We start from the raw sequence: 26,852 nt of genomic DNA, 5'->3' as shown, positions 1-26,852 counted from the left end.
CCAAGTACTCTTACAGGGAGCCATGGACAAGGTGGGAGGGAGGCAGTAAAGGGATGATTACCACTCATGCATTAAGACTCTTCACATTTAATCCTCACGACATTCCTGTGAGGTAGGTATTACTGTCCCCTCTCACAGGAGGAAACAGGCTGACTCATGCCCAGGTGAGGACTCAGTGGCGTAGGACAACAATCCAAATGACTGGAGCCCCTTTGCTCCAGTATGCCTCGGCAGGGTGGTCAGAATTCTGCTAACAGTAGTAAAAAGAGCTGCCATTGGGACAGAGCAGAAAACAGAGAGCTAACAAGTCTCTGTCTGTACTTGTAGTTCAAGGGCATGTGGGGCACTCCTGGTACTTTCTTCAAGAGGAGACAGATGTACACGTGGTGGGGTCTGCATGTCTGCTGAGGCTTCAGCAGACTCCCCAGGTGTTGAGGACAGCTGCCTCATGAACCCAAGGCCTTCCACAGGAGGCAGACACTCTTGCAAAGCATTCTCTGACAAGCTCAAAGGGACCAGCCCTTTCTGGTTTCTTCCCATGGAATCCAGCCACAAAACTGGCAGCTCCTCTGACTTCTTGCTCTCCTGAATCTTTGTGGACTTGGGCATTTCAAGTGATTGTTTATGGTTATCCTCTAGAAAGATTCATTTTTCCTAAGGAAAGAACATAATGCTAGAACCAAGGGATAGGTATCAGTTTCCTTTTCTGAGGTCAGATGACCCAGCCCAGGCTGACCTGGAGCTTCAGGTGCCCTTGCCATCCTTCTGGCTGCTGGGATTGCATTGTTGAGGCACCATGTAGGACTAGATTCTCTTTTTTCAGTTGAAGCTCAGTATTATTAGGGATCTGTTATCTTTTTATTTAATACCCTCCATTTCAAACGCTTCCTTATTTTTTTTTCCCCATTAGAAGAAACGTAGAAATAAAGATGGGCAAAGAATGGCCTAGAAATTCAGTGCAGAAACATGGCCACGTGGATACAATGGGACAGACAAACCACTCTGGGAGGACAGATTTTGAAAATGAGCTCAAAGTGCCAGAGGGAGGGACAAGGCCACCTGCAACCCCAGCTTCAAGGGCCTCACACACCATTAGGCTATAATCAACACTGATATGCAGGGACACAGGCTCCCTAGGCTGAAGGGGTGCAGGGGTGGGAGACAGTGCTGTGTTCAGCAGGAAGCTCCCCACTGATCTAAAAGACTTGCCAGGAGGGGTTTGAACTGTGTTAGGCCACCCAGGCCACTAGTATTCCAAAGAAGCTGTCAGCTCCTGGCCTCAGGTAGTGAATGTCAACACAGAGGCTCATGCTCCCGGAGACAGCAGGACACAGAAGGGTAGAGAGGGATGGGTTTCACAGGTGTGCCGTGACAGCCGGGAGGCTTCTGTCCAACTTTTCAACAAGCTTGACCTTCTGACAGCTTGCACTGAACTCCCCTAAGGAATATGTTGCCTTTCTGGGGTCGGCAATGTCCAGTTGAAACAGCAGCCCTCCCTCAGTAAACATTCACTGTGGTGAAGGCTAACACACTCAGAGCTTCAGGAAGCCCAGGTTCGTGTCCTCGTCACTGTGCACTGATAGGTTTTGGCGCTTTACTGGTTGCTGGTGAACACCACTCTCGGGGGGATTTGGGGGACGACACTGTAAACATGACTTCTTGGCCTGATGGTGGCAAGGCTTTGTGCTTGAGTGGCTGCCCACAGAGAGCACTGAGGTAGATCGAGGAGAGCCCCCCATGCCACCATCCAGGGAGCTTATGGGACTCGAACTGCTGACAGAGGAGTATCCTGAGGTTGTGATGTCCTTGCCCGGATCTCCCCTGTTGCAGAGAAGTGGCCTGGGAGCTGAAGCTGGAGGTGCCTGGGTGCCTGGTGCTAGATGGGTCTTGTCCTCTGGCCAGGCCTCCTCATCACTGGATTCCTGGCAGCAATGCTCCTCTGGGTTCAGGTAGACCACAGTAACGTCAAGGAGTCCACTGGGAGCTGTGACTGTGGAAATTTAAGTATTAGAATTAGGGCCCCTACAGCTGCTCAGGACTGGGTGGCCTTGTCTGTGATCTTGACTCAAGTTAAAAAGGTTCCCCTTGATAGCTCACAGGGAAGCAGAAAGTGACAAACTGGTCACCTAACTCTCTCTCTCTCTCTCTCACACACACACACACACACACACACACACGACACTGATCTAACTGAGGCCCTTCAACCAACAAAACCCCAGACAGAGATGGATACGGGTTTAGACTATGTCCTCTCTCCCTGTTGGGTGGGGGAAACCCTTGACCTGAGTGTGTCGGGTTCACATGCTTCTCTCCTCAGCACAGTGGCAGATGGCCCTCAGATCCCGTGTATGTCACCTGTAAGCCACATCCCTTCCCTGGCACGGGCAGCACTCACCGTCACCCTCCTTCTCGCCTTCGCTCTCCTGGTCTCCCTCATAGCCAGAGCAGCAGTCCAGGCTCCAGTCCAGAAGGCTGCCTAGCAACGTCTCCTCCTGGTTCGATAGTTCTGCGGTAGGTGTGGTGACAAAGCTGCCCCTGTCCTCCTGAAGGCTATTCTCTCGTTTTCTGCAAGGTAGGGAAAGTCCATGAAACAGAGCTCACAGATGGCAGTACCTGCAGAACCAACGTGGTACTCTGCGTGTGCTACAATGCCTACACGACCCTGGCTCTTACCTTGTGTTCTAGAAAACACCCATGAAGCTAGAGTAGATGTGAGCCCTCAAAGGCAGGGGAGCAACTGGAGGAGGAACTGAGCTAGGCCAGGGCTCAGTCTAGGCCAGCCTTAGGCCCTGGGCCCCTCTCATAACTGGCAGAAAGACTCTACCACCCTCCAGTCTGGGACAGTCCGGGTCTGACTACACAGTCGGTTTTTGGGGAAGGCCAGCAAACCTGTCTGCCTGGGTCAGGGCTAGAGAACTACAGTGCAGTCTACCTCTGGGAGAGCCTGCCACACTCACCAGGCCTTTCTGCTGCTTTCTCCAGGGTGAATGTGGCTGTCCCATGTTACCCTGGAGGTCCCTTTGGAAGCCCCTTCTGAAGGGGCTATGAAGGGCCTTCAGGAGAACAAGTTTAATACTGAAATTAGGCCCTTTAGAGGATCAGTGTTCCACCTGTAGTGAGTACACATGTGTGTCTGAGATGTCCCCATGGGTAACCCTGTCCCCAATAGTCAGTCAAGAGGATCAAATATATAGCATGATGTAAACTGTGGCCCCCTCAGGAGGACCCAGATCTCCCCAGTTCTGCAGATGCTCTGTTGCTTCTTTTGTAGCAGGTATGAAAGGAGGTGAATCCAACACTGCTGCCTCCTCATGTCTCCTCAAGACACCAGCGACTGAAGCCAAGGACCCACCCATCACAGAGCACTCATGGCTCGTATGCCAGGTACCACCCAGCCACCCAGTGCCCAATTGAAGGTTGCTCAGGAGCACACAGGGCTGGCACAGAGGGAGCCTGAACATTGCAGGATCCATAGTTTAGTGGGTGAGGTAGTTATTCTAGGAGGTATAGCCAAAGTACTGGTCTGTGAGAGAAGAACAGACTGTACTATACATAACAAAAGGCAGAGACCAGGTAGGCTGCTAACAAAGACATTACTCAAGTCACAACCTAACTACCATCTATGCCACATCATGGAGCAGAGAGGACCAGGTGAATAATGGTTGTAGGTAGGGAGAGACCTGAACAGGAACAGGCCAAGGCCAGAGCCCCTGGGTTAAACCTGTGACCTGCTGTATAAGCTGCCTTAGGAAGCTCTCACATCCACGAGAGAGAGCACGGCGGCATGGGTGCAGATGGACAGGGTGACTCACCGTTTGCTTCTCCTTCCGGAGGGTGAGCTGAGGAAGGTGTGGATCTCCCCTGAGCTAGGGAAAGATGGGGGTTCTGGGCTCTCCTGTTTCACTCCTAGTGCCGTGCACAGTTCAGCATAGCTCAACACCTGTAGGGAAGGCCAGAGTGAAGAACGGCAGACGGATCCAGGCACCCCCACCAGGAGTCTAAGTGACACAGTGAGGCCATACCTCCTCCTGGCTGATTTCCTCATAGCACTTATCCTCAAATCGCTGCTTCACAGCCGTCAGAGAGACTTGTCTGTAGTCTTTGGGTGCATCGTCATGGAAACTGGAAATGCACACAAGAGCTGATACATGAGGCCCAGAGAGGACAGCAAGATTTCAAAATCAGTCCCTCTACTAAGGACACACAGGAAGACTGGCAGCTCCTCGGGTGGTTAGCGTCCCACGAGACGGAGAAAGAATACCCAAAGAACGTGCACAAGAGTGTTTATGTCATGTAGGAGCACTCAGAGGTTGAGACAACTCATGTGCCCATCAATGGTCAGATGGACAAAGGTCCATTCAAACAGTGAGCTTTACTTGAGCACTGACGCACATTGCAATATGACCTGAAATGGGATGCTCACGGAGGAGCCAGACTCACAGAGTGGAGCATTGCATGACTGCTTCATTCAGTGGCAGCCAGAACAGGCAAAGCCACAGATGCGAATCGATGAGGATGCTGGGGTCAAAGAAGTTGGGAGATGGCTAATCGATGGCTAAAGAGTGGGGTTTCTTTTGAGGGGTGGCAAAATGTTTTAAAATTGGTTGTACAATTCTGAATATACTAGACTTTTAAATTATCAACTTTTTTCCTCCTTTGATTTCTCAAGACAGGATTTCTCTATGTAGCCCTGGCTGTCCTGGAACTTGCTCTAAAGACCAGGCTGGCCTCAAACTCAAGAGGGATATGCCTGCAGGGTTTAAAGGCATGCACCACCAATGCCCAGCAAGTCATAAAACAAAATGACCAGAATAGGTAGAGTATACATTTAGTATACATAAAGCCCTGAGATCTATCCCTAGCACCAGGAAACACACACACACACACACACACACACACACACACACACACTCACACACTCCTTTGCAGACAAACATCAGGTCACAATCAGTAAAAGGTGGAGGGCTGAGACACTGGGCCTGTGAGAGTCACCTTGCTTCCTCAGCCATGATCTGGGTACCACAGGAAAAAACAGTGTAGGCAAAAGCATAATGCTGATAGGTCCCCATCACTGGAGCCCAGTGGGGAGGCAGGAGGGCAGAAAAGGTACTGGTGGATTATTCTAGAGAGCTCAGACTTTACCCTGGAAGCCAAGAAGGAGGCTCTGGGCTGAACAGGAAGAATGTGCTATAAAGAGGCAGTCCATGGCTTACCACATGGTCACCACAGAGGCCAGATCTCAAGGCAGGTGAGTAAATGCATAGAAAGGACACTGGACCAGCAACCAGCAGGTTGCAGAGATGAAGAAGAAGCACTCAATACCACCTCTGGGAGGAACACAGTGGGAGAGCAGCAGCTCAGACACACAAGCAAGGTCATCTGGGCTGAGATCAGGAGCCCTAGATTAGCTGTGACTCCTGAATACTGGGAGTGGTTAACCTTCTTGGGGAGAGGAGCCAAGCAGTGAAAGGTGCCAGAACTACCTGGTTCCTCAGGGCTGAGGTCATGAGGACAGAGAACAAGCCAGACAGTGCAGCCTGGAGGTGGGAGGACCCCAAGGAAGGAAGCAAGACTGCAAGCCAAGCTGAGAGAAGGCAGAGGCATCCATAGGCAGATGCAAACCCAGCCTGTGTCCATGACACTCGCCTTAGAGCCAGCAGCCCAGTATGTCTGCACCTGCCCTTGTCCCAATGTCCCCAACCTAAGACATGGCCACGCTTCCTTCAGGGGACCCTAGCCTTACCCGGGTACCACTTCCACAGCCCTGCCCATCCTCCCCACCCGGTTTCCTTCTTTGAAAAGATTTATTTTTGTGTCATGTGTATGGGTGTTTGCCTGCAGGTACATCTGTGCACCACAAGTACAACTGGGGCCTGTGGAGACCAGGAGATGGCATAGGAGCCAGGGAAATGCAGTTACAGGTGGGTATGAGCCTCCATGTGGGTGCTGGGAACCGAACCTGGATTGTGTGGAGAAGCATCCAGTGCTCTTACAGACAAAGCTGTCTCTCCAGCTCCACCCACCCCAACTCTCCTTTCTCTAGTCTACCACTACCTGACAAGCTATTGGGACCGTGATGCTCTCGTTCTTTTCTTTCTCTTTAAAAATTCATACAGTACATTCTGACCATGGTTTCCCCTTCCCCATCTCCCTCTGGATCCTTCCCACTCCCCACCCATTCAACTCCAAGCCTTCTTTCTCTTTATGAAACAAACAGGCATATTAAAAAAGCAAGCAGGGGGGCTGGAGAGATGGCTCAGTGGTTAAGAGCACTGACTGCTCTTCCAGAGGTCCTGAGTTCAATTCCCAGCACCCATATGGTGGCTCACAACCATCTGTAATGGGATCTGATGCCCTCTTCTGGTGCGTCTGAAGACAGCTACAGTGTACTCACATACATAAAATAAATAAATCTAAAAAAAAAAAAAAAAAAAGAAAGAAAGAAATATTGTTTAAAAAAAGCAAGCAGACTGGAATTTTTAAAAACGTGCAACATACACACACCATAAAAACATAAAATTGGGAACCATAATATAAACAAAAGACCCATAAGACAAAAATTGCCCTAAGCTACGAGACAAAAACAAAAACACAAAGAATCCCGACACTTTAAAGATACCATGAAGTTCATTTGTGTTGGTATCCATTGCTGGGCATGGACCTAAGGTTAACTGTGGCTTGTACACCCTGTGAGAGCCCATTAGAGAAAACTAGTTTTTCCTATTCTGGCCTTTTCTAAGTATCCAAAAAGGGTCCTGTGAGGTGAGCAAACATGGCCCAGACAGGGTGAAGGGGCAGGTGGGAAGCTGCAGAGCAGTAGTGGAAGAGAGAACTGAACTCTGTGAGTTGAGTTGATCTCCACATGCACACATGTACTCACACAGCCTATAATAACAATAATGATCAAAAATAATGATATTAAAATATCCTAGTAACCTTAATATAATACCATTATTAATAACAATTTTAAATGTCAGCCCTAGGGAAGACGTTTTGGCATGAAATATCACAAGAAGATGGACTGAGTGACAGCTGCCACGTGGTAATTGCAGGTCTGACGGTAGGAGGTAAGTCTCATCAGGGAAGCACATCTCACAGTCCCGCCCCCACCGGCTTCCTTTCTGAAGACAGGGTCTTGGTACACAGTCAAGGTGTCATGGGAGCTGTGACAAGTAGCTCAGAATGACCAGGTCTCACAACCAGCCTGCTTAGCCTGCTCCAGTGTTGAGAGACTACACATGCAGACGTGGACTCACCACTTCTTGTGAAGGCTCAAGACGCAGGGCGTTAGGTCACTGTAGGAGAAACCCGTGAGGTCCCACAGCTGAGTGGTCCAGGGCTGTGCTGGGGAGAAAAGCAGGCCAGGATTGTCACAACGCCCCACAATTCCCACGGTTCTGATAGTTTTATAACATGTACGCAGACTCAGGCTTTTAGTCCCTTTAAAACACCTTAAGAGCCAGTAAGACAGCTCCATGGGCAAAGGCGGTTACTGTCAAGCCTAATGACTTAGAACTGATTCCTGGAAGCCATATGGTATAAAGAGAGAACCAACGCCCGCCTGCAAGTCATTCTTCCTCTGACCATGACACTGAGTGCGCACACGTATGCACATAGAAATTAAATATAAATGTGAAGTCAAAACAAAACAAAACAAAAACTAAACTATCTTTGAAAAAGACTCCATAGAAAGTACACACACTTTTGAAATGCTACGTATTGCTTCAGCTAGAACCAACAGCCTAAGCCCCGACCCCCAACCGCTTCTCATCCATACTGCTGCTCTTTCTTCTCCAGGAGGAAGAAGGAAGTGTTTATTTCCTCCCTTCCAACCTCTCTTATCCAAGAACTTCCCCAGACACCAGGACAACCCCCCCCCCTCCAGAGGGCCTTACTCTGCCCATGCATCAGTCTGGCCAGGAGCAGGGCTGCAGAGGCTAGGCGGGCTGGGGCATAGACGGACAGGCTGGTGTGCAGCAGGGTGAGCTCACAGAGGAAGCTGCACAAGTGCTGGGTTCTGGGTGCGACAGGGACCAGTGTCAGCAGGACCTCTTTATAGTCGACCACGGTAGGGATCTAGACAAGAAGGAGGTAAATATCCTGTCTCATCCACTGGAGTGACCCTGAGGCCCAGCCCAGCAGGGGTCTGTCCACTGGAGTGACGCTGAGGCTCAGCCCAGCAGGGGTCTGGCGTAGATGTCCATGCTGGTGCTTAGGGTTTCAGGGTACCTAATAACACACGGCAGCCATGGCATCTCGGTGTTTTCTCCACAGCAGTAACACTCAATGGCCGCAGCTTCTCCCAACACCTCCCCTGTGACCTCAAACAGGAAGACACTTGTGCTGAAAGGAGAAAGCCAAGCCCTACTTACCCGAATCCTCCCTTCCAGGGCAGAGACGATCTCCCCCATCACACGCACCAAGTCCTCGTATTTATACGTGTTGTCCGTGAGCCACACGGCCTCTCTAATGGTCAGAATCTCTTTGCTGATGAACCTGGAATGCAGAGATGGGCAATCAGGCCTGAGGGGTGACAGCTCGGAGAGCCTCTGGGGAGCCTCAAGGCAAAGGCATGATGGGATTACTCTGGACTTAGGTGGCAAGAGGAAGCTACACAGCAGATCCAGTTGCTTCTGACTATCAGATAGCATTCTAGGTGCTACAAAGAGGAGGCTAAAACAGGACCCACAGACCAAGTAGGAAAGGCACAGCTACAGCACAGACAAGAATGTCCAAGTGTCAGGTCCCAAGGAAGCCTGGAACAAGTCTCACTGAGTACCTGTGGCTCCTCCCATAACTCCCGTCCCAAGCCTACCCTAAACCACTACAGCCCAGGGGCCGGCCTTCCCTTCCAGCGGCTTCTGATCCCTACATAACCCAGGAAATTTGGAATCTGTTCTCTAGGTCCCCCTCACCCCCTCTCCGTCCAGCTCTCCTCTCCCCTTTCCTCTCTCTGTCTCCCCCTTTCCCTCCTCTCTCACGGCACAGTCTATTCTGCTGACCATTTTCAGTCTGGACTCTTCTAGGTACCTCTGGCTGTTCTCACCCTCATAACCACCGAGGAGCTGTCATGTCCTGATTTTCATCCAAAAAAGACCTATGGGTGACACTGTAATTCAGCTCTCTATTTCTCTTTATGACTTAGCAGATGAGGGCTTTTTTTTGGGTTTTCTTTGGTCGTGCTGTGGGTCAAAGTCAGATGCAGGCCCGCCAAGCAAGCACTGCAGCTTCTAAACAACCCCTTCAGCTCCTGTCCAATCTCTTGACAGCGTTTGAGTATAAAGAATGCAAATGCAAAGGTAGGTGAGCTGCTGGGAGCAGCAGCTGGAAACAAGGGGCCTAGAGCGTGGGTAGATGGTCTACACACAGCCCACCCAGTGTTTGGCCACAGGAATCCTGACTGTCCCTGAGGCAAGTGGGCAGCCTGTTCTCTGCTGTCCACAATACTAACTGGCGATCAGGAACGCTCTGCTCCAGTGCTCCCACAAGCATCCTCACCAGCAAATGTGGATTGCTGCTCAACCTTAGCAGAAGGGTCGGCAGAGGCAGCAGCCCCACCAGCTTGCTGACTCGTGAGAAGACCTGGGATATGACATTCAGGTCACAGAACCTATTTGAAGAAGACCTGGGATGTGGTAAGGTCAGCTTGCTCCCCCTGAAGTCCACAAGCCTTCCTCCTATGGTCTTATGACCATGCTTCTTCTAGCTGGCACACGGACACTCGAAGGTGCTCCAGTGTCCTGTGGCTGGATATATGCCCACATGGCTAACCTGGTATGCAAGGTGGGCTTGGCAGCTTTGGTGGAAGACAGCAAATGTGAACAGGGGCTCCTTCATGACCTCCATAAAACAAAAATCCATCTCAGTGGTCTGGGATGTTCTGCCCACAGGTTCCTATACCTGTCAACTTGACCCAAGATAGTCATCTGGGAGGAGATCTTACTAGAGACTGTTTTAGGTCTACTCTGTGGGGTACTTCCTCACAGTGAGGTATTTTCTTGATTGGTGATTGCTATGGGAGGGCCCAGCTCACTGTGGGTGTTGTGGCCCCTGGCCCTATGGCCCTAGGCGCCATAAGAAAGAAGGACCAGCAAGACATGAGGAGCAAGCCACTAAGCAGCACCATGGCCTTTGAGTTCTTACCTCCAGGCTGCTCTTCCCCCCCCCCCCCCCCCCCCCCCCCCCGCGCTCAAGTTCCTGCCCTGACTTTCCTCAGTGATGAACTGTGACCTGGAAGCATAAACAGGAATAACCCTTTCTCCACCAAGTTTGCTTTTGATCATGGTGTTTTATCACAGCAATAGCAACCCTAAGACAGTTCGCAAGCGAGCCTAGGACAGAGTTAGCAGGGATGCAACCGAAGCTGCCCCTTACACCAGGCCTGACAAGACAAGGTGTCTGGAATATGGGTCCTAGGAAACAGCAGACCATGCTGGGGCCATCTAGTTTAGGAGAGTAAGAAAATGCAAACCACATTTTGGAAAGTGCCTTCTATTATCACTCCCAGAGGCAAATCTAAGGTAAAAGACAGCACTGGCTAAGGACAGGCAGCTTGGGAAGATACAGACTGAACCTATCTGAAGAGTCAGAGCTGCCAGGGGACAGGCTGCTGTGTGACATGTCCCACCTGTGTGACATCCTTATGGCAGGCTCTGATGGGTGGAGGCTTTGGTGGTGGACTGGGAGATTCAATCTCAGTGACACTTTATAAACTCTGATGACTAGGGGAAGGTACGAGTGGACAGCTACAACCTTTCTTGGCGACTGTCAACCTTTGGATCCTGGGAAAGCATGGTCTAGCTTAGGCCTTCCCAAGTCCACGCTCTGGGTCCTGAGACTGTGTAGGGATACAGACCCCCGGCAGAGGTACTGTCAACATACAAAGGGTCAACTCTGCCATTCATTCCCCCCTCACAAAGGGCTCTGGGATTGAAATTACTGTAGTAACACAACTGAACCAGGTAAGGCACTTAAGATTCATTTCCCTTAGAAACCAGCAACTAGGACACAGACAGAGGATGGTGAGCTCTGCACCTGGGAGGGACCAGTGCATAAACACCTCAGCCCTGCCAGTTTGGCCAAGTGGTTTCTCACCGGGTACAGATGACCATGCAGGCAATGCCCAGAAGCTGGAGCTTGTATCTGGGGACCAGTCTCCTCCGCAGGTACCGGTCTACACACTCCACTGTCAGGTGAAGACACAGGCTTGTAAAGTCCTTCATTGTGGCAACTTCCACCAGCCAGTCGATTAGAATGTATCTGCGGAGAGAGGGACACGTGTGAAACCTAGGACAATCATCGCAGCTTCCATTTCTGCCAAGTCTGTTCAGGCTAAGCAAATGGCTTCATCATTTTGAAATCACTGGTTCACCAACTCTGATTCGCCCACAGCTACTCTCGGGAGGCTGGTTGGTGGATTCACCCATCTCCTCAGCCTGCGCCCAGGCCCCAAAGTCTGCACATCCCCAGCGTTCACAAATCCGAGTCAGCCCTCAGCCATCAAAGCACTGGGTGTTCTCAATCCTAATAGGCAGTGGGTACCAAGCAGGCAACACGTCAGGGCTGGAGACAGATCACAGCTCTCAGAACCAGACAGAGGGTCTCGGCTGCTCTACACCATCAAGCATCGTCCCAGCCCTTGGAACAATTTTCTGCAGAGGATCCAAAAGCCAGCAATGCCACTTAAAGCAAGAGCCACTCAGTGCCTGCAGTGGCATCTTCCTAGTTCCCTCATCCACCACCCCAGATGGATGCTCAAGACACAAGAAGGCTGACAAAAATGTCCCCTCTCTACCAGGGAGTTAAAACCTGAGGTCCAAGGCCATAAATAATCATAGGAGAATCTGGAAAGGACACCTTAATATACCGAACACTTCTTTGAACAAGAGATCCTTGTTTAAAGCAGAGGGGTTAGGTCAACTGGAAGCAAGAGAGAAAAGGTGTAATGATGTGGACTCTTGGGGAAACAGAAGGGGTAGGCTTCCTCTTAGCTCAGAGTCATCGTCAGAAGTCGAAGGAAGGATAGGGAGGTGGGCTGAGTTGGTGAAAAAACGGGCCAGGCAAGGTCTGCTCCCCCTAAGAAGGGTCAGGTGTCTGAGGTTTAAAGTAGACAGGAGTGAACAGACTAGGAAGTTCCCCTGTGCAGACATACTTAACAAGCTTAATAATCTGACTTCTTCTTAAAAGTCATCATTACATTTATTTTGTGGGTATGGTGGTACATATGTGTGGTCGCAGGTACCATGGCAGGAATGTGGAAGACAAAGGACAACTTTTGAGTGTTGGCTCTCTCCTTCCACCACATCGGTCCTGGGACTGTAAGCATATGCCACTCGCTCAAACCCCCAGTACTGGGTACCAAACTAAAGTCCCCATTCTTGTGCATTGAGCAAACTACTCAGAGGCTACCTCCCTGGCCCCAGGACAACAATTTTTTAAAAAGCATTTACTAAACACGGTTCATAGTCCAAGCAGTGCCTGCAAGGGGTCAAAGGCTTCCCATCATAAATCAAAATCTTATTTGAAATTTCAGATGAAAACTTAAAACATCATTCACATGTCCCTAACTCTAGTCACCTTCAAACATGCTCCGCAATTTATCATGTTACCACTAACGTTTGGAGCCTGGAAGAAAGACAGTTGTGCTGGGTATCACAGTAGCTACCTCAAGGGATGGGATGGCCAGGATAGGGGTGGGGAGGGGTTTGCCAGCTCACTAGGTCTGACCTTCAGTCATTGAGTGGCACAAAATATACCAATTATAAAGAACTGTAAAGAAAAGGTTCTGGGGTTGTGAGTTAGAGGCAAGTCGTCACGAATGAGGTGCTGGGCTCAAAATCTAGGCCCTCCTCTATGCCCCTCCCACCCCCCAAAAAGTTGTATGTTAGCTTCAGAAACTTAAATGACGAGTCTCATCATTTCAGAACAACATTTAGAACAATTTAACATGCTCTTCAGCGAAGAAGACGTCGGTGGCTTACACCTATACTAAGCAGAAGAACCAGAAATTCAGGGCCAGCCTGGGCTATAGCAGGACTGGGAAGATGGTTAAGTATTTGCTGAATAAGCATGAGCATTGGCATCTGGATCCAGAGCCCATGAAAATGTGTGCGGGGACCAACTATTAATTCCAGCTTCTGAAGCTCAGGTGGGATTCCCCAAATCCCACAGGGAGAGACAAGCAATACAGTTAGCTAATACCATTAGAGGAGCTCTGATTTGCTGGGGAGACCCCACGGTATTGAATATGGCAGAACAATGCAAGATGTGTGACATCACATTTGGGGCTCAGGTGCATGTACACACATGTGCACCCTACATACATAAACACACAGAAATGGGGGAAAAGTAAAAACAATTATCAGTAAATGTGGAGCAGAATTATTTTCTTCATCAAAGTCTGAAACAGCTCACACGCTCACACACTCACAGACTGTAATAAATTGGTAAAGGAATGGCATGTTGCCTGGGGACAGGAGAAAGGTTTTGCTCAGCCACCAGATCAAACACCAGCTCTTGAAGGCCTCACCTCATGGTGTCACTGAGCCCCTTCTGCACGGAAAATATCTGCTGCTTGTTGACGGCCTGGGAGGCCTGGAAGAGCTGGCAGACCGACTCACTGAAGGCCTTCCCTTCCAGTCCAAGCTGGCTTCCACCTGCATAGGCTTTGGCCAAAGCCAGCTACAGGGAGAGACAAGCACAGTGTAAGTCCTGGCCTCTCTGCTCAGAGGGGCTCAGCAGGCAGCCACACTGCACACCTTGGCCTGCCTGAGCCTCCATAGCGGCATGGCTAAGATCTCTAGGACTTTTGAATGTATATGAGTGTTTTGCCTATGTGTATGTCTGCACTACGGGCATGCCTGGTGGCCAGGGAAGGCAGAATGAAGTGTCAGGGTCCTAGAATTGGAGTTACTGATGATTTTGAGTAACCACGTGGCTGATGGGAAATGACGGCAGGTCCTCTTGGAGAGCGGCCAGGGATCTTAACCACTGAGTGTCTCTCCAGCCCCAAGTTTTCTGTTATGAGATGGCGCATCGATGGCCCTGGAGTCAGCACTTAGGTGACACTGCCCGGCACCCACAGAGACTTCAGATGGTCACTGCCAACAGCTTTTATACCGCATCTGTGTTTTCCTAGGTAACTGCAGCTTGGTGCGTATGTGTATTTATGACACAGTTTATTCTCAGCATCCTTTCTCCACCTGGCAATGTTACTAGTTTCTGTCTGTCGAGTAGTTTGTGGACCATTCGGTTGCCCCCCACCCCCCACCACCCCCTGCGTACACAGGACAGCGGTGGACTCTCGTCCACACAAATCCAAGCACTTTCTCCGAGGTCCACGTTCACATGTCACTCATAACAAACATCTCTTATTTTACATTCATCAACAGGAGCTAACATTACTAAAAATATCTTGAGTTAGAGAGATGGCTCGGTAGGCACGGATTAAATTCCCAGCACCTACATGGTAGCTCAGACTGTCTGTAACTCTAGTTCTGGGAGATTTGATGCCCTCTTCTGGCCTCTTCAGATACCAAGAAGGCACAAGGAATGTACACACAGGCAAACACCCACACACATTAAAAAAACAAATAAAATCTTAGAGATGTTACTCATTACTGACTCAAAAACAGAGAAAAGATTAAATAGAACACATTAACGAGACAAGCCCCCAATAGCTCATTTAAAACCATAGCTCCAAATTCAGAAACCTCCTGCCTCAAACAAGGATTAAGCCCTTGTATTTGGCAAATGTTACCCTTTTTGACCCACTGTATTTATTTCCTTTTTTTCTGATTCTGTTATGAATCACAATGTAAATATATTTGGAGATAGAGGTTTGTCAGAGGGGTGAAGATCCACAGGCTGAAAAACTACTGCTCTAGGCATTTCCTCAATGAGTGATTGATGGGGAGGGTCCAGCCCATTGTGGGTGGGGCCATCCCTGGGCTGGTGGTTCTGGGCTCTATAAGAAAGCAGGCTGAGTAAGCCATGAGCAAGCCAGTAAGCAGCACCCATCCATGGCCTCTGCATCAGTTCCTGCCTCCAGGTTCCTGGACTGTTGATGGACTGTGAGGGCCTGGCCTGCAGGTTCTCTACAGTCGGCAGGGAAGGGTCTGCTGAAAGCCAGTGATAAATTCTTCATTTCCTGGCTGAATGAGTAAGGACAGAACTAACAACTAACTAACTAACTAACTAACTAAGTAACTAACTAACTAACTGGAGCTCCACACAACCCCCTATTCCCAGGCAGCCTGATGTTTGTTCTCACATAAGCATGATCTACACAACGTTCCGAAGCGAGGGGTATGTATTTTGACAGCAGCAGTTAGAATTAAGAGGCTATTGGTAAACCAGCAATGGTGGAAACGGGCTAAGATAAACAAGGAATTTCTGGGGTCTTCTTAAACATTCAGAACTACTAGACTCCTTTAAGACACCAGCTCCAGGGGCCAGAGATGGCTCAGAGGTTTAGGAAAGCTTACTGACCTCACAGATGACCCAAGTCCCATCCCCTGCACCCACATCAGGTGGCTCATAACTGCCTGTAACTCCAGTTCCAGGAGACCCAACGCCCTTTTCTGGTCTCCACAGACACTGCATGCACTTGATACACAAACAGACAGGCACACACATGTAAATAAGTAACAAATTAAAACAACACAGAAGGACTCAGCTCCAGTCCTGGGCCAATGTCATGGCTTCCCTAAGTCTTCTGTTCAGAGCCTAGGCAGCCCTGCCCCAAGGTTCAGAAGAAAGAACTGGAGCTCAAAGGCACCTGTGCTTCCCAGCAGCCTTTGGCAGCGTAGTCCCTGAGTTTCCGGAGGCTGTGGAGGCATCGTCCGGGGTCAGACATCTGTCAAAAAGAGAAAGTTATCCTCACACAGCTGTGTCCTGAAAGGGACTCAGAACTACCCCACAGGTTTCTAAATATTTTCTCCCACACTCTCCAACTATACTGGCCTCCTCAAGTTTATCCCCAAATAATGGTAGTCTTGGGGGGGTGGGGGTGGTAATAGTAGCTCACTAAGCAGAAGCATTCAAACTTCTGAAAACCCAGGAGTTAAAAAAAGAATCCTCCCCTTTTTAAACTATTTCATCCCAGGGCTACATGAAACTGTATCTATGTGGTCTATCTCACAGCAGATGAGGCCACGAGAAACTGTCTATGTGGTCTATCCCAGGGCCACATTAAACTGTTTCTATGTGGCCTAATCCACACAAGACAAGGCCACATGAAACTGTGTCTATGTGGTCTATCCCACACCAAATCAGATGAGACCACCTGAAACTGTTCCTATGTGGTCTATCCCACACCACATGAGACCACCTGAAACTGTTCCTATGTGGTCTACCCACACCAGACGAGGCTGCACTTACATCCACCTTTCTGTCACTTTCCCAAAGGAGGTAGGAGCTGGCCAAGCATCCCTGATGAGCAGACTCTTCAAAAAGGTTATGAGCTTGCTTCCTTTTCTCTTCATCCTGGAGTGAGACCAAGCACAGATGGTTCTTTCTTCCCCACAGCTACAATCTTCCATTTCTATACCTCCAGGCAGTCAGAGAGAGTGCTGACTGAGGAGTTACCATGTCATGGCAGAAATGATGCCTCTAAGCAGCCAGTGCTCAGGAACTGACCAATAGGGAGCCTGGCCTCGGGGCTCTGCTCATCTATATTAATGTGAGGGCAGCTCTGGGGCGCACAAGGCCCGCATTCACCCTTGAGCAGCGTGGACGGCAGCGTGGACGTCCACGGCCGCACTGGCTCTTACTGCTCACCTGCCTCCCTTGTCTTCCGTATCTTTTGCTGCCTTCACTGGAAGCTACTGCCTACCCTAAACCCGCAAAAGGGATCCACAGATCACAGAGCCTGTTACAAGCCTCAAGGGAGGCAGGAATTCTGCAAGGCCCACCAACCCCTGCCCAGACCCCAGCACGTCTACTCCCAGTGGTCCTCTTTACCTCCCTCCAAGGCAGAGTGGAGCCAGGAGCTCTCTGCCAAGGACCACCTCAGGGCAGGGCGTGGCTTTGTATTCACCTCAGGCAGAACTCAACTTACCTCAAAAAGACTGAGCACCCTTCCCAGGCAGTGTAGTATAGAAGCTTTATGACTCTAAAAAAAAAAAGAAAAAAAAAAAAAAAAAAAAAAAGACAAGCATGATTCACAGTTCTCCCCAGTCCTGACCAGATCTCCACCCCACTACTCCCTGATTTCAGTTTCCAGCTACAGCTGTTCTAATCAGCCTAAATCTTTGGTTTCCGGCCACCAACACGTTCACCAAGATATTTGTCCTCATCTCAGGGCCTAAGACCTTCTACCAAATCAGTTTAAGATGCTTCTCCTATGACTACACTGTCTCTGTCTCTGCCTCTCTCTCCCCCCTTCCTTTCTTCCCCGCCCCCTCTCTCTCTTCACAAGTACTATAGGTAGAAGCCAGGGCTTCCAGCTTGCTAGGTGAAAGCTCTATGTTGAGCTAAAGCCCAGCCACATACTTAATCTTCCTCTGCACCTTCTTGACTTTACACGGCCCACAGAACATACTTCAGGTTGTCCCACCTTCTAGGACGCTAACTGGACTTACAGACGCTATCTGTGTCTTCTAGGCCTTGCCAGGACTTACACTTTGTAACTGACACTCTGCCCTGAGGCTGTCATGGACCACGGCCTTGCAGCAGCTTCCTGACACCGACCACGGTGGGCGGATGAAGAGCCAGATGAAGGGCTCAGAACCCGTATTCAATCTCTCAGCCATACTGAAGAATCGAGAGGCCTTCAGGCCGTTCACTTCTGCACAGGCCTCATCAGACACGGACACTGTGGGAGAAACAGGACAAACCCATGATGTCTCTGGGAGATGGTAAGAGCAGAGATCTCCAGTCTTTTTGCCAGAGTCTAAAAGCATAAGCCTGCCACATGGCAAAGCGTTGGACAGAAGAGCTCTGAGACTTCAATTCTCCCTAGTTTATTCAGATAATCTAAGACACAGGCCCCCTGCTGAAGTCCTTCAGGAAGCCTGGATTCTGACCCTCAAGGGGATGATGGCTCCCATATCCTCTACCTTCCTCCTCGAGGGAAACAAGGAAGAAAGAGTTCTCTTAAGGATGAAACCATTCTAAATAAGCACGGCAATGGTTGTGCAACCCTAGGAAAAAAAAGAAAGCTACAACCACTTTGCATAGTGTAGGTACGCACAGTGTAGGTACAAGAATGATGTCTGGGTATGGTCCACTGACAGGGGGTAGGGTAGGGGCTTCAGTTCTCCTCAATCTGGAAGAGCCCGCCAAGGACAGGGACACCAGATCTTTAAGATGCAGGAAACTGGTATTCTGTACTCTAAATGTTATACATCTTGAAGACCAGGACAGCACAGCTGAAGCTCATTCCTCAGGTGTCTTTCAGGAGCACCTGGCCTTGGGACAAAAGGATTCAGGGTCTAGGCAAACTGTTTGCCACATGGAACCATGGCTGTCTGCGCCCCCGTCCCTGAAGAATGAGGCATGCTGATTTCCTTCCAAGCTTCACAGCATGGCCAAGGGAAGAAGCTATCTACGGCCATGCAGAAGCCCTGGTGTTACCTGACTGAAGGTAGGGAGGGCTTAGGCCGAGCTACCCCCCTTCTAGGGCTCTGCTCAGTCATCCTTTGCTGATCTGAATTAGGAAAGGGGGTGACTTTCTTAGAACCATGTCCAAGTGCCAAGGGTAGACATGGGGCCAACCAGCAGTAAGATCCAAGCTGCTAAGTCTCAGAAGGGCTGAAGGCTTCGTTCCAACACACGCAGGGCCTGGAACTTACAGCCTTCATTGTAGAGGTAGGCAATCCCCAACTTCACGGCAGCTTCAAAGTTTCCCTTTTCAGCAGCCCTAGGGTAGTGAGAGCATAGACCACTTTACTTTAGGTAAAAAAGGTCGTTTAATAATCATAGTTCTTGATGCTAAAATGCTTATTTCCTGATTAAATTTCTTCATGAAGTGCAATCGAATACTGTTTATTGATTGCACACTACAATGTGGATGAACCTTGCCTGACAACCCTCTGCCAATCATAAAAGGTCAAGAATTTTATGATCTGTTTACATGAGATAGCTACAATTGCCAATTCCAGAGACAGAAGACAGTTATCGGATTGCCAAGGGTTTGTGGGTTTCAGGGAGAAAGGGCCATGCATGCTAAACAGTAAAGAATTTCCTTTTAGGATGATAAAAATGATATAAGTTGGATAGTGGTAACTTTGTACAACTGTGAATACACTACCTCGAAACTCCACTTTCAGGCTATCCAGCACCCTCTTCTGGTATCTGTGGGTACTGTACACAGGTAATGCAAATACACACAAGCACTCACACATGCATGCATAAAAATAAACTCAAGCATGGCATCCTGTAACTGGAGGTATCACCTGGACTTCACTAGCAGCTCAAGTAGATAAGGGTCTGGGAAGTAAGCACTCAGGAGGAAAAGCCTGTCCTGAGTTAGTTTCTCAATTGTGCTAAGAAAAGGCTCAAGCTCAGGCCCCTGTCCCAGGACATGCTCTGGGCCACTAGCAGTCTCAGACAGTGGGCCTGGTCACTGGCAATCGGGTCACAGATTTTAGGTTTGCCCTATCTGGTCCTCTCTTTCAGTCACGACTACAGTAGGGCCGTGAGTCATCCTGTGACCAATATATCAGAACTGAAATTACTCAGTTTTGAACAGAAGGAAAAGAAAGCTGAATAAAGCTTCCATGAGGAGGTGACTCAACATCTGAGTCAATCAGGAATAGTCACAAGCCAAGTGGGACCCTCTGGAAGTAGGGCAGGCAGAGACAGACAATAGCATGGATGGAAGCAGGGGAACTCAATGGGTGAGCTCCCCAGTTTTGGGTCTCTTTCAGGGGATGAGAGCAACAGGAAAACAGGTCCTGAATCAGGTCCTGGGACACCAATACCACCAAAGGCTGAAAAGGACCATCGCTCTCAGAACACAGGCACACCTTTCAAAGAGCTTCAGGTTCTGCGGAGAAGGCCACAGCTCTTGGAAGCTGGCAGATGCCCATACACTGGCATGGTTGTCCACCAGGTACTTGAGGTGGGAGTGGACCTGCAGAACAATGAAAAGCCATGTGTGAATTACTGAGTGACTTCCCAAATCCTTGCTCCCGGAGGCTCTTGAAGATGGGACATACAAAGACATTCCAGTCTCCGCATGGTAAAGAATTCAGTTTCCATGTATGAAAATAAGACTGCTTTGCATAGAGATAAGATGCCAGAAAAGAGGTTTTCTGAGAGGGGAAGACAAGCACCAATGCTAAGAAAGAGATGAACCTGGCATGGTAGTATACACCTTTAACCTCAGCACTCACTGGAGGCAAGGGCAGGCTGCCCAACCAGGGCAAAGGGTAGTGTCTCTGTCAAAGGCTGGAAGAGCAGGAAGGAAGAAACCTCTGCAAAGAACTGGGGAAATGGGCTGGTGCCAAGCAGGATAGAAGTCTATCTTGTGCTGGGCAGTGGTGGTGCCCTGCAGGAGTGGTGGTCTATACTGCAAAGTTCACATCAGCAAAGCCTAAAGAGACATCTCAAGAAATAAAGGGTGAGGGCTAGAGAGATGGCTCAGCAGTTAAGAGCACTGACTAGTCTTCCAGAGGTCCTGAGTTCAATTCCCAGCAACCACATGGTGGCTCACAATCATCTGTAATGGGGTCTAAACATGGCCTCAAATTCCTATAAAGAAAACACTTGCTGGGCAGTGGTGGTCCCAGTACTTGGGAGGCAGAGGCAAGCAGATCTCTGGGAGTTCAAGGCCAGCCTGGTCTACAGCATGAGTCACAGGACAGCCGGGACTGCACAGAGAAACCCTGTCTCAAGAAACAAACAAAGAAAGTTCTTGGTTTGTATTATTCTGGGTTTTATTGTTGTTTTGTTTTAAGAAAACACCAGGATGTTGCCTATAGCACATCTGAAACTGTCGGTCACATAACTGAACAGAGCTGCAGACAACTTGGCAACTGTGAAAGATTTCTGAACATGCAAAAACCCAGATGTGATTGGATGAGGGGCTTCTGACACGCTGTGTCCCACTTCACTGCAGAATCAGTTCTGAACACACAAACATGCGTCTCACACACACTGTTGCTAACACAGCACGAATACACGCTGCCTGAAACACCTCGGCAGACTACTGTACACACAGTTTTCTGCTCCAATAGAAACAGTCACTGGATTCTGATACACACAGACTTTCCACGTTTCCCTAATACCACTCCTCAGCATGTGGGCATAAATTGGTATCTCTTTGGATTGTAGTCTTAGAATATTTGATTCTTAAAGTTGTTCTTGAACTTACTGACTCCAGTTTCACAAGAGAAAAAAATGGGTAAATGAAGGGACAGAAGAGCCGGGCTCAGTGTTCGGGCCCTGGCTGCTCTTGCAGAGGACCTGGGTTCAGTTCTCCAGCACCTATATGGTGGTTCAGAATCATCCCTAACTCAGGTTCCAGAGGACCCAATGATACCTCCCGAGGCAGGAGGCACACATGTGTTACACATATGGATATGCAGGCAAAACATAGATACAGAAAATAAAATTATGTGTATTTTAAGTGCTGTTTAAATTGCTAAATAAACTTTGTCTTGTTTAAACAAAATTTTTGTTGTTGTTGTTGTTTTTTTTTTTTTTTTTTTTTTTCTCGAGACAGGGTTTCTCTGTGTAGCCCTGGCTGTCCTGGAACTCACTCTGTAGACCAGGCTGGCCTCGAACTCAGAAATCCACCTGCCTCTGCCTCCCAAGTGCTGGGATTAAACAAAATTTTATTTTGTCAAAAAACAAAATAAAACAGACAACCTCAAAATGGCCCTAAACATTTTTTTATTTTTTTGAGACAGGTCTCTCTCTGTAGTACAGCCTCTTCTAGAACTTGCTATGTAGCCCAGCCTAGCCTCAGACCACCAAAGATCCTCATGCCTGTCTCTGTGCTGGGATTAAAGGCCTGCACCACCACACCCATATGTGTGTATGAGTTATAGATGGATATACATAGACCACAACATGTGAGTGGCAGTTGGGAATAATTTTCCCGGGTTGGTTCTTTCTTTTGCTGGGATGACAGGCATGAATCTCCATGTCCAGGTTATGACTTTTTTCCTCTTTAAGATCTTATATGGGTATTTTGCCCACTCGAATGTGTGTGAAGCACATGTGTGCTTGGAGCCTGAAGAAACCACAAGAGCTAGTTAGGTCCCCAGAACTGGAGTTACAGCTGGTGTGAGACTCCATGCGGGTACTGGGAGTTGAACCCTTGTCCTCTGGAGGAGTGGTCAGTGCTTTTAACTGTTGAGCATCTCCCCAGACCCACCGTCTTCTTGAGATGCAAGTTTTATAGCCATAAAAGGGTCTTTTTCTCTTGAAATAAACATCGTAGTGTGTTGTGTCGAGTCTCAGTATGTAGTCCCTATGACTGAGACATCTTCATATGTAGTCCCTGTGACTGAGACATCTTCATATGTAGTCCCTGTGACTGAGACATCTTCAGACACTTGTTAACATTAGTGTGTTTGACTGGCACGATGCTGAAGGCCTGTAACCCCAGCTCATGAAAGGTGGAAGCAGGAGGGGATCAGGGGTTCAAGATCAGTCATCAATAAATCAATCAGTTAATAAAACCACTCTTGGGGTTGGAGAGATAGCTCAGAGATTAAAAACCACTGGTTGTTGGCTGTTCATCCAGAGGACCTGGGTTCAATTCTTAGCACCCCACAAGACAACTGATACTCTTCCATAACTCCCCAGTGATCAGACACCCTCTTCTGGTCTGCTGGTACTGCAGGCACATGGTGCACACAGACATGCAGGCAAAACACTCATATACATAAAATTTTTTAAAATCTTAAAAAAAAAAATAGCCACCCAATTCTTTTGCATCAAAGTTTAATGCTGACATTTAAGAACATGAGATCTAGGGCTGGAGAGATGACTCAGCGGTCAAGAGCTCTTCCAGAGGACCTGGGTTCAATTCCCAGCACTCACATGGCAGCTCCTAATTGCATGTAACTCCAGTTTCAGGGGATCTAATACCTTCACACAATCATACATGCAGGAAAAACACCAATACATACAAAATTTAAAAATACAGATACACACACACACACACACACACACACACAAGATCTTTACAGCATAACCAACAACACTAGGATTGGTATTGTTTCCATGCGGTGACTTACAGCTCTGACAGCAAGGATGTCCCCAACAGAGAGCCATTTCAGGATATGAAAGAGTACATCTTCTGGGAGACTCAATATGGTTAAGTTTCTGGGTCTTCTTTTGATTCTTCGCTTAGCAGGATAACAGAAACACTTGGCACACCTACAATGGATCACTTAAGGGAAAAGACATTCACAAGCCTTGGTGAGGTATAAAGTTGTATCTAAAGATGATTTAACAGTTACTGTCCTCTATTCACACAAAAGACTAGTCCTAAATAAAGTGTACCATATGAATTATTTAAGATAACACCATTCCTTTGATAGCCAATAAATATTCGGGAGAATATCAGGTAACTTGTAAGTTGAATGTTGGAAACTTTCTGGGAGAAAAGCAGCCAACACTGACAAACATTCATGATGTTTTTCTTGAACTGGACTCACGAAACTACTTTCGGGGCCAAGAAATTGCTCAGCAGTGAAGGCTAGCTCACAACCAGTCAGTAAGATCCCTTGGAGTTTTTGCTGTATATATATGTTTACTAAAGATGAGTCCTCTGTAGCCCAGGCTGGCCTCAAATTCACTAATATAGCTGAGGCTGCCCTTGAACTTCTGATCCTCCCTACCTCTACCTGCCAAGTAGTGAATTTGGCTACTTACACTGCTCACATTTGCACACGTGACTAAAAGCATACTGTTGAGGATGGACCAAGGGACTTCCATAGCATAGGCTGGGAACTCAAATTAGCAAGCAGTTCTATAGAACATGGAGGCCAGGTCCATCCCAGTGCAGGTCTCAGCTTGGCAGATGGTCAGAGCTACCCAGTCCCCAAACCCAGTGGTCTGCTACACTCAGCTTACAGTGAAAAATCACAACCTGACATCTAGACAGATGGTTCTCAACCTTCCTAATGCCACGGACCCTTTAATACAGTTAGTTCCTCATGCTGTGGTGACCCCCAGACATAAAGTAGCTTCATTGCTACTTCATCAGTTTAATGTTGCTACGCTTATGAATCCTAAAGACATGCAGGATATCTGATATTCGACTCCTGTGGAAAGGTTGTGTTTGATTCCCCCCCCCAAAGGGGTTGCACCCCACATGTTGAGAACTGAGGCACACATCAACTGGGCCCAGTGATGCTCTTCAGATGAGGTCTCTTCCCTCTCCCACAGTGGGTTGTTCCAATATTTACTTCAGCAATCCATTCTTCACTCAATGCCAATGGCTTTTCCCTTTATTTCACAAAAGGCCCCCACACCAGCCCTTTCATGATCTCTAAGGTCCTGTCTCCCTGTCTATAACTGCGCCTATCTTTCTACCTATTTTTCTCTTAACACTGAGGCAAAGTGGCTGTTCCCTGGGCCTTGGTAAAGCGTTCCATCAGGAGATCTCTAAGAGACTGTCCATTCCCAAACTCTTCACCAGAGTTTTATTGGGAACCAATAAAAAGCCAAATGCATATCCAGAGAGTTCTAATTCCCAAACATTCTAAGAATATCATCATAACAGTTTCTTGTTATGTGCTCTAGAGCAGACAACTGGAAGTGTTTAACCACTCTAACAAGTGTTTAACTGGAAATTGCACCCTAAGGTCGTGAGACATTTTCACAGGGCAGATCCTGTTGCCTCAGCCGACACTCAGGAGATCAAGCCGCCCGTGAGAGTCCAGACAGGACCTGAGATCGATCTACATCAGGAGGATCGCCCAAGATTTCACAGAGAAGTGGAATCGTAGTTTGCTAGGCAGAGAACCTAAATGGCCCGGGGTAACAGGAGAGGCACAGGCGCCGGGCGGGCATTTAAACCGCGCGGGCGGGCTCGCAGTCGGGGATCCGTGCCTACCCCGTGCTTCGGAGGATGCGACGCGCCCTCCCCGGTCATAGGGGCCCAAGTCCATCCTCCTCCGGCCTTCGTTCCGTGTGACCCATCGCCTGCCCGGCTCCCGCCAGCACTCACCACCACCGCTCCCCATTGCAGAGCTCCCACCACTGCCGCCTTAGACCGCTCTTGAGCGCGCCCGCGCCTGGGGCAAGTGCACGGAGCGCCTCACGCAGGCGCGGATCCCACCCCCGCCCCGTTTTCAAACGCGCCGGGAGCTCCTACTGGTAGGACCACAGAGTTACGCCCCCCAGATCACCGGCCTCTCCTGCCCTGCAGGTTCTGGGCACTTGTGATTGGCTACACCAGGACGCGAATTCAAACGCTGGCTGTCTATTGGCTTATCGCTCGTGGTTAACCCGCCTTCTCCGCTGGGCGGGGGACGGAGGAGCTCAGCTGGCGCCGGCGGGCTATCCCAAAAAGCCCGCCCGGAGGTAGAGCGGACTGTCTCCCTCCAAGACTTGTCCTACTCTCGGGGAGTTGGTCGTGGGTACTACCTGTCCCTCCCACGCGAGCTTCCGGCCAAGGAGACTGCGTTTGGAGACCCCAACTCCAAACACTGATGTGGAGATTGCTGAAGCTGGGTTCCGATGCGGGGCAGCCACAGTCACAGTCTGCTGACTGATCTTATTCACTTGTGTCCACGTCCGGTCTTCTCATGAGATGATCTGCCGAGAGAACACAAGTAGTCTCTTGAGGGTAGAGAGCAAGGAATAGGCCCAGGCTTTTCCCCACAGCTTGGATCAGACTTCATCCTCTCCCCGAAGCGGCATGCTCACTGTATCTGACCTGTGCTGGAAGCTGGGTATCAAGACCTCTTGTAGGTCTGAGACAGTTAATAGGAAATACCTGTTCACAGCACAGATTAGAGAACCCTAGGGCAAGTCTTGGGATTTGCTCCCCATTGATGCTGATCCCCATGCGGGACCCTCACATTGTCCCTTTTCCCGGAGACTGTACTGTTTCCCATCTTGTTACTTTTTTATCTTCCTCTTTTGAACTTCGTTACTTTGTTACCTGTCCCAGGGCAGAAGCCGGGTTTTCAGTGTTTGCTTTTGGTAGCCCCTGGAAGGTATAAAAAACTCAATCCAACAGTGACCAAACCTGCTGTCAATCATACCAATTCAGAATCCATACCAATATCCCTGGTCCCCTGGCTAATCGGAGTTACAAAGTATCTTTTTTGCAAAGCTGTCTATTTTTAGCTCTAACTTGTTTTGTATCCTACTCAGTCTCTCTTATTCTGAGGCAGGTTTTGTTGGTTTTGATAAAGGGTCTCCCGATGTCCAAGTTAGTTTCAGCTAACAACCTGACACAGCTTAGAATCATCTGAGGGAGACTCAGTTGTGTGATTGCCCAGATCAGACTGGTTTGTGGCCAAGTCTGTGAGGGATTGGTGTGATTGATGGCTGGCTGAGAGGGTTCAGCCTCTCACTACCTCTGGTGGCACCATCCCTAGGTAGATGTGCCTAGGCTATACAAGAAAGCTAGCTGAGCATAAGCCAGGGAGCACTGGTCTCTGATCCTGCCTTGAGTTCCTGCTCTGACTTCCTTCAATGATGGGTTGTGACCTAGAAGTGTAGGACAAATACATTGCTTTTGGTCATGTTGTTTGTTACAACAACAGAAAGCAAACTAGAAGGCCCCACATAGCCCAGGCTGACCTATAACTTGAGGTTTGTCCTGCATCTGCTTCCTGACTGTTGGATCACAGTTGGGTACCACTTCACTTGGCCAAAATATTTGTATGTTTTAGGAACCAGGTGTTCTCTTGGCTGTAGATCTGATCATGCTG

The 26,852-nt window shown here is 48.9% G+C and overlaps 1 protein-coding gene across 2 annotated transcripts; it reads right to left on the bottom strand.

The window, feature by feature from the left end:
* Window positions 1-156: 156 nt before the first annotated feature.
* On the bottom strand, window positions 157-25,274 carry Ccnf (cyclin F). 2 transcript variants are annotated; one of them, XM_076937225.1, is made up of 17 exons: window positions 25,022-25,228; window positions 23,196-23,350; window positions 19,971-20,077; window positions 18,795-18,862; window positions 17,622-17,815; window positions 17,060-17,113; window positions 16,381-16,485; window positions 15,779-15,856; window positions 13,529-13,680; window positions 11,095-11,259; window positions 8,373-8,496; window positions 7,896-8,076; window positions 7,257-7,344; window positions 4,023-4,122; window positions 3,813-3,940; window positions 2,396-2,565; window positions 157-1,990 (listed from the first exon to the last, which is right to left on the bottom strand). In XM_076937225.1, exons 1-17 carry the CDS (start codon window positions 25,149-25,151, stop codon window positions 1,533-1,535), a joined length of 2,457 nt encoding a protein of 818 aa, XP_076793340.1. In that variant the 5' UTR covers window positions 25,152-25,228; the 3' UTR covers window positions 157-1,532. The 2 variants fall into 2 exon arrangements, with proteins under 2 accessions (XP_076793340.1, XP_034363569.2); XM_034507678.2 differs by having other exon boundaries at window positions 159-1,990; window positions 25,136-25,274.
* Between the last annotated feature and the right edge of the window lie 1,578 nt (window positions 25,275-26,852).

This window comes from Arvicanthis niloticus, chromosome 6 (genome assembly GCF_011762505.2).
Source record: "Arvicanthis niloticus isolate mArvNil1 chromosome 6, mArvNil1.pat.X, whole genome shotgun sequence".
NCBI classification, from domain to species: domain Eukaryota; kingdom Metazoa; phylum Chordata; class Mammalia; order Rodentia; family Muridae; genus Arvicanthis; species Arvicanthis niloticus.
This window is presented reverse-complemented; position numbering and strand designations above follow the sequence as displayed.

What these genes read in the sequence shown, in the direction of transcription:
- Ccnf (XM_076937225.1), bottom strand. Translation starts at nt 25,151, where the DNA reads ATGGGGAGCGGTGGTGGTGAGTGCTGGCGGGAGCCGGGCAGGCGATGG. An exon ending in CAGAGTGTCAGTTACAAAGT is followed by an intron (nt 17,114 to 17,621) that starts GTAAGTCCTGGC and finishes TTTTTTTTTTAG; the next exon opens with AGTCATAAAGCTTCTATACT. An exon ending in AGGCGAGAAGGAGGGTGACG is followed by an intron (nt 1,991 to 2,395) that starts GTGAGTGCTGCC and finishes AAATTTCCACAG; the next exon opens with TCACAGCTCCCAGTGGACTC.